This window comes from Pholis gunnellus (assembly GCF_910591455.1).
Source record: "Pholis gunnellus genome assembly, chromosome: 20".
In the NCBI taxonomy this organism is placed as follows: domain Eukaryota; kingdom Metazoa; phylum Chordata; class Actinopteri; order Perciformes; family Pholidae; genus Pholis; species Pholis gunnellus.
In genome coordinates this window covers 20,321,871-20,329,370 of record NC_136547.1, presented here as the reverse complement: position 1 = coordinate 20,329,370, position 7,500 = coordinate 20,321,871, and the positions used below count along the sequence as shown (strand labels likewise).

Sequence of the window (7,500 nt, the reverse complement as noted above, 5' to 3'; positions counted from 1 at the left end):
AGTTTTAGAAGTTACTCAGTTAATACAGTATTTAAGTATCTATGAGTAGAAACCATCACGTCATTGTAACATGAATTCAGGCTTTATGCTAATACAGCAGCGTGAAGTAACGGGAGGTAAACACAAAGGATCCAGTGAACAGTGACGCCAGGAGAGTATCGAGCGCGCCGTCCCATGATGCAATTCACACTACAAATTGGCAGAAAAGTCGCAGCAAAAGAAATAGACGACGGATCGATGGAAACGCCGGTACAGCCGGGCAGCAGACGGTCCAGCAGGTGGCGCTGATGCAACACACCAACGAAGAAGAAGAAGAAGAAGACGAGGATGTACTTGTTCATGAAAATCTTCCAGAACATCAATCAGACCGATTCTAAACTCAAAGAACTGATCGGTCTTCTTTCAGACTTCTGGAAATAAAACATTTATTTTACTACTTTGTCTTTTTGCGTCTGTAGATTTCTCCTAAATTCAGCAAAAGTTACTATTACATAATGCCTCATTTGCATATTTAAACATAACATTATAAGAAAAAATGATTCTCTTCATCTCAAGAATGAACTGATGAAGTTTCAATTACACTTTCAAACTGACGGGTGATATGTATATATATATATATATATATATATATATTATATGTATACTAGTTGTACTTTCATGTTACAGAAATAAATGAACTGATGAATATAGTGAATATTATAGAAGTTCTTTTATATCTCAGATAATCCCATCGACGACTTGTGCGTTAGAAAAGAAAAAAACATGAATCAGGGATGCACCGATTATCATAACTCATATATATATATATATATATATATATATATATATATATATATATATATATAGTTATATTTAAATGTTCAGATGATTTCAGGAGTTCAATCCGTCCAACAGTTTGACCAAAGTTATGTTCTAACTTGATTTATTTCCACATATTGAGACTAAAACCTAAATAAAGTGAAACATTAGAGATGAATCATTAAGACAAAGATTATTAACCATAAAAACTGAACTTTCACTTGATGTTTCAACTCTTAATGTCTATAAATCATCAAATTAAATAATCTGAGCAGTGTTTAAAGGCATCTTCTTTTAAATTATCGTGCAAATAATTAGCAGGTCAATCTATCGTTTCGGTGCATCCGTGAACAAAACTCCAGGAACTTCACAGCTTCACTCTGTCCTACATCTCCCACAATGCATTTCACACCTCCACCTCCTCCCAGCTGTACGAGATGGCCGGCGATGATGTCAGGGCAGTGATCCGGTCTCTGATGTCACTTCCTGTTTGCTGGGGGGGGGGGGTTAGTCCTCCACCACGTTCTTCTGGGTCTCGTACATCTTCCCTATGGTCACCTGCAGGAGACAAACGTTTCATTTTGGCTTTAGTTCACAGAACAAATACTCAACGTCAGCGTTTTGTTGGTCGCCATCTTGCTTTTTCTCAACCAGTGAACAGGAAGTGACCATATTAGGACTGAGGAGGAGTGACGTAGAGACCTGTCAATCACTGTGTAGCCCCGCCCCTAAAGCATCCCCTGCTTTATGGTCTGTGTGACTCTAAATGGACCATCATTTACTAAATGAACATCATGCTGTATTGAAGAAGACTTGAAACTAGAGATTGAGACCATAAACTCATGTTTACAATGTTTACTGAGGTAATAAATCAAGAGAGAAGTAGAGTCATTTTCTCATAGACTTCTATACAACCAGAGGAGTCGCCCTCCAAAACGTCCGGTTGACCACGCCCACTTCTTTTAGAACTACGTAACTGATGCTAATAGCAGCTACTTAGCACACTTAAGCCACGCCGCCCAGCTGCCAGCGGCTCCTGATTGGTCCGTGCTCTGGCTTAGCGGACACAAACGTCAGAAGTAATTCTCCCCACATGCTGAACGCTGTTATTGTTCAGGCGTTAGCTTGAGTTGCCTCTGCTTGTTGTCCGTCACACGAGGTCATTCTAAACAAACACCAAACACCAGTGTGTGTTCAGCGTCCAGAGAGCCTCACGGTGTTATGTCAACACCACCGTCTGGACCCTGTTGTCAAAGAACAGAGCCAATTATGGAGTGTGATGTAGCCGTGTGTGTGTGTGTGTGTGTGTGTGCTTTTGGACCACAGTTCACAATTGATTTCCTCTATTTTTTCTGTACAAAGACACGACTCATCTACAGAACATGACCAAATATGACCCACAAACACACAGTAACACACACACACACACACACACACACACACACACACACACACACACACACACACACACACACACACACACACACACACACACACACACACACACACACACACACACACACAGTAACACACACAGTAACACACACACACGGAGTAGCTGTCCCGTCTGTACATCAGTGTGTCTCTGGACGCACAGTCTCAGCTGTTTCAGGACACAAACACTCGTTTAGGAACGAATAAAGTTCATTCAAAAAGCTCCGGCTCTGATGTTAATATAACGTTAATATTCTGAATAAACACAAAGTAGATAGAAACGGGGCCGGATTCATCCTAAAAATAAAAGACAAATAATAACAATATAAATAAAAATAACACAAATATAGAGAAAAGTAAGAGAGACAATCGTTTGTGCATCAAAGTAAATGATTTTTCAGTGAACTATGTCACACACACTTCACATGACAACTTATTTAATAAAAGTGATAAACGATCTACTCAGGATCTTACAGATCTAACCCGAACCAAGTTCATTTAGTAAGAAGAAAACAAAGCGTTATTTGTAATAAATAAGTAAATAAAGTATCTTTGTTTATCAGTGGTGGCCGTCAGGGCCTGCAAAGCCTTCTCTGCTGTTCTAAATACAATCGCAAAATCATAGCTATTTTATAATTTAATAATTGTTCTTAAATACACTACATGTATCATAATTTATATAAATATTGTTTCCATTATCTTATGTTCTCATTGCACAGCTACTGTGCTCCTCAGCTGCTCTGCTTCAGTGCAACTTGTTTTAAGTAGAGCTTTGATCCAATCAGAGTTCACCTCTGTGTCTCTAGGTAGAAGAGAGGCCCCAGGCCTGCAGACTCACCAGTGAATCCATGTGCAGGTTAAGTGAATGGGGACGATGTTGTTGATTGTCATAGTGTTCAACCAATCAGATCTTTAGTTTGACATGTTGGGCGTATTCTTTGACGTGTCAGAGCTGCTATCTGGCCTACAGCTACGTCAGCATTAACACACAGCTCAGTGTGCAGCAGCAGCAGCTCTGCAGTGAGGTGCAGCGTGTGCTGTGATTGGTCGGTGAGCGAGCATGTGACTATCGTGAAACGAAACTTAAAGTAGCATCAGAGGCTTAGTCGGAGTAGTAAGAGTTCAAATTGAAAGATATGGAAGAAATGACGACATTTTTAGCATTTAGCTTGGTGTAGATTATTATCTTTACCTAGTTTTGTTTTTTAACACTCAACGGCTGAAGGAGGAGAAACGGATTAGTGAGTTGGGATTTAACCGTGAGATTAAACTCTGTCAACAAAGAAAGGAGGATGGAGTTTGTCTGTAAGTGATCAGCATTTGGTAAGTCACCTGTGTTTGTTTACGCAGGTCTGCTGGATTGATTTGTTGTCATGAATACATGTGACTGGTTCTTGTGAGTTTGTTGTTGTCATCGTGTTAATTATACAGATTTGGACTGTATGCATTGTCTGTTAATTACGAAGCATCCCGTCATGCGCGGAGTTATTGTTTGTTAACTAGTTTAGCCTCTCAGAAGGGCGGGGCCCCAGCTGGTTGTGGTTTTTGGTTCTTTTTGTTCCGGGTTCAGAGGTCACAGCCCGGTGTCTGTTACGTGAGCGCAGTCTGCCGAAAACATTATATTCCCCACAATTTAAGCTTCTGCATTTTCCAAATGCACGAGTATTATCCAAACGTATCGGACCGAACGGTTTAACAGGAATACGTGAAGTTATTAGGAGGTGTTTCAGCTGCAGGACAGCACTGAAGGCTCAGGGATGAAATGCACGGCCCACCACTGCTGTATTGTGGTATGAAGATTGTTTACTTGTTATGTCTCTGCTGCACCACCAGAGGGAACTCTCCCTCCACAGATAACTGAGCTTCACCATCACGTCCCTCGTCTTCATCAATTCTGCCGTCAGCTCGCTCTCTCGCTCTCTCTCTCTTCACACCATCACAGAGACCCTCTCTCGCCTGGTAGGAGCCCCCTGTGTGTGTGACGTCCTGATTGGCTGGAGTGTGGCGTAGGAGGGAGGGGGTGGCGGGGAGGCAGGCGGCTCTCTGGGCCAATCAGCTCGCAGGAGGCTTGGCTCTCATGTAAATTGTTGCGGCTGTGGTTTGTAACAAAGGGAAGGCCTCTCTCTCTCTCTCTCTCTCTCTCTCTCTCTCTCTCTCTCTCTCTCTCTCTCTCTCTCTCTCTCTCTCTCTCTCTCTCTCTCTCTCTCTCTCTCTCTCTCTCTCTCTCTCTCTCTCTCTCTCTCTCTCACTCTCTCTCTCTCTCTCTCTCTCTCTCTCTCTCATCTCTTTAGATTCGTCTTGATCTCTGCGGTGGTCCGTCTCTCGTCCGTCTGTCTCTCTTTCTGTCCGTCCTCTCAGTCACTTTCATGAATAATAAAAGAAGAGCTCTAAAAATAAAACGGGAATATTTCATTTGGCTCTGAATAACCCAATTAAGGCAGAAACAGCAGGTCAGCTCCAATGAAGGCAAAGCATGCTGGGATATTAATGTGGCTGTTTGCTACCGGTGTCTCCCCCCCCCCCCCCCTCCAACCCAACCAGGGTCAGAAGGTGATAGGTAGTCGGCTCGTTATTATCACGGATGAAGACTGAACCGGCCTACAGGGTCCAGGTCTGGGCCCCTGGACCAGAATGCCTGTACGGCGACACATGAAAGAGACAGAACTGGCTTTCGGTCATAATCCAGAAGCCACGCATGCAATGACACCCGTCACGCTTCTGTCCTCCACGAAGACACTCGGCAGTGATCCGCGTTATAATGGAAAGCTAAACTTAGCCTCCTTCACACATCATCATCCTCGTCGGGACTGCCTGACCTTCGTCGTTCTCCCACAACGCGGGAGGTGTGAGATTAACACGAGGCTGAAGATCTGCACGTCCGGTATCGCTGCTGTATCACACCAAACTCTCCGTTAACATGAACGTGTTTCAGTCAAATCTATTAGTTTTCAACTGCTGCTGTACAGCTGGTAGATCTCACTTCATGATCATTTTGGGAGCTGTAGTTCGTGGTGACTTTGAGATGTATTGGATTTTAATAAGAGGCCTTTCTAACATGCTGGTATTGAGAAACAAGGACGCTACAAGTGAACTGTGTTGTGCAATAAATGATCCATGAATCCCGTCTGAATCTTTTACTTTGAGTAACGAACGGTTACTCGCTGAAAAGATGGATGAAGCAGAAACAAACTATCTGAGCTCTGTTTAGGCTTTAGAGAGAACGGATGACAACTTAACACCGAGTGGGGCGGTGATGTTTGCAGGAACATAATCATGGACCGTACACTGTAGGTGGACGGGAACAAGTAGCTGCTAGTTTTAGCTGAAAAGCATCCACAGTGGTGTGTAGTTAAAAAAATAGAACAGCAGGAGACAGCAGCGATGGGAAGTTAAAGAGCCGTTGAAAAGTGGGAGGAAAGAGATGAAGCGAGCGGAGGGAGACCCGGAGGAGGCCGGCAGAGCGGCTCCGACCAAAGAAAATGAGCTTCTTCTTGTCAAAAAGGGGGGGGAGGAGAGGGAGGAGGATGAGCAGGATGAGGAGGTGCTCAGGTAGATAATAAACTCAGCCGTCTGAAGGCCTCCTCTCATCTCGCCCAACTCAGACTTCATCATTTAGATCCAGCGTGAGCATCTCCTGAGGAAGAGGAGCACCACACCACACCGTACACTGCTTTAACTGCATCTGCTGCCGTTCAGTGGCCCAACGAACAGTTAATGATATATACTGTGTATATATATATATATATATATCTATATATATATATATATATATACACACACTTAACCAAAGTGTCGTGCACGGAGGTGGAACTTTTTGGGAGAGAAAACCCTTCACACCGTCATCTCTCTCTCTCTCGGACCTTTAAGGAGCTTTATCAGTTTTCACAAACTCAGTCGCCTGAAGCACAGAACAGAAACAGTTTACTCTGTTCAACTCTTTTTAAAACCGGTTTTATTTCTCGAGGGAAGACGGGCTGAGCTCCACTCTGCTCTGGCGTAGCGAGCACACCGTCAGCTGTTGGGTCACAATAGAACGGTTACAGACGTTCAGCCCACAAATACAACGAGTTACACATTCAGGCTCACACCAGCAGGTCAAAACAGCTGGACTCATCTCAACTGACTTCAGGCTTCACTTAGTCCTTCCTCCTGACTTGGGACTTGGGCGTATCTGGTTTAATCAATGACTTGTATTGGACTGATCTTGACTTGAAACCTCATTTAAGACTTTCTTTGATAAGACCCGAAGAGTTGCACAGGTTTTAGACTGGACTTGATGGACCTTGGTTCATCCGAGACCGTCTCTACTGACTTTACTACGAGTCTGGACTGACGCAGGACTTGACCCGAGTCTGGACTGACGCAGGACTTGACTTGAGTCTGGACTGACGCAGGACTTGACTTGAGTCTGGACTGACGCAGGACTTGACCTGGACTGACGCAGGACTTGACTTGAGTCTGGACTGACGTGTCCCGATGGACTTGACAATCGACTTGTTTGATTGACTTGGACTTGACCAAGAAAAGCTTAAAATTAACTGGCAGACGCAGGAGAGAATCAGCAGATTGTTGGTCTTTGTTGCTGTGGACGTCTCGGATGTCTTGGTGTTGCTCTGATGGCTGATCGACGTTCAAATGTAGACACAGAACATCTTTAATCTGCCGTTCTACATCATGCATCGCTGCAGGCCAGACAGATTCCGTGTCTTGCTCAAGGACAGCCGAGCACGGTGGGGAAGTGTTCTGAAGGACAACGTCTCCGCATCTCACACATCCTGCTGCTTTGTTTCATGCTAATCCAGCCAATTAAATCACTCCGTTTTGATTCTTCCCCTTAACCCCCTCATCTTCCTCGTTTGTCCCTCCCTGCCTCCCTTAATTTGTCCTCTGCTTACCTGCTGAGAGAGTGTGAGGCGTCTCAATGCCAGATTGCACTGTCAAATCCCCTCATTTAATTTATCTTCTCCTCTCTGTTCTTCTACGTCCCCTAGCTATGCATGAATGTTGTTGGTGGAGCATTAAAGGTGTAGAGCAGGACTGTGTTGGTGGAGCATTAAAGGTGTAGAGCAGGGCCGTGTTGGTGGAGCATTAAAGGTGTAGAGCAGGGCTGTGTTGGTGGAGCATTAAAGGTGTAGAGCAGGGCTGTGTTGGTGGAGCATTAAAGGTGTAGAGCAGGGCCGTGTTGGTGGAGCATTAAAGGTGTAGAGCAGGGCCGTGTTGGTGGAGCATTAAAGGTGTAGAGCAGGGCCGTGTTGGTGGAGCATTAAA

General features: G+C 44.3%; 1 protein-coding gene across 1 annotated transcript in view; it reads right to left on the bottom strand.

Moving 5' to 3' along the window:
* Positions 1-417: 417 nt before the first annotated feature.
* Positions 418-7,500, bottom strand: part of lyrm4b (LYR motif containing 4) — a 20,240-nt gene continuing 13,157 nt past the window's right edge. The window contains exon 3 of the mRNA XM_079181823.1: positions 418-1,356. Coding sequence (XP_079037949.1) covers positions 1,306-1,356 — 51 coding nt within the window. The 3' untranslated portion in view covers positions 418-1,305. The remainder of the gene's footprint in view (positions 1,357-7,500) is intronic.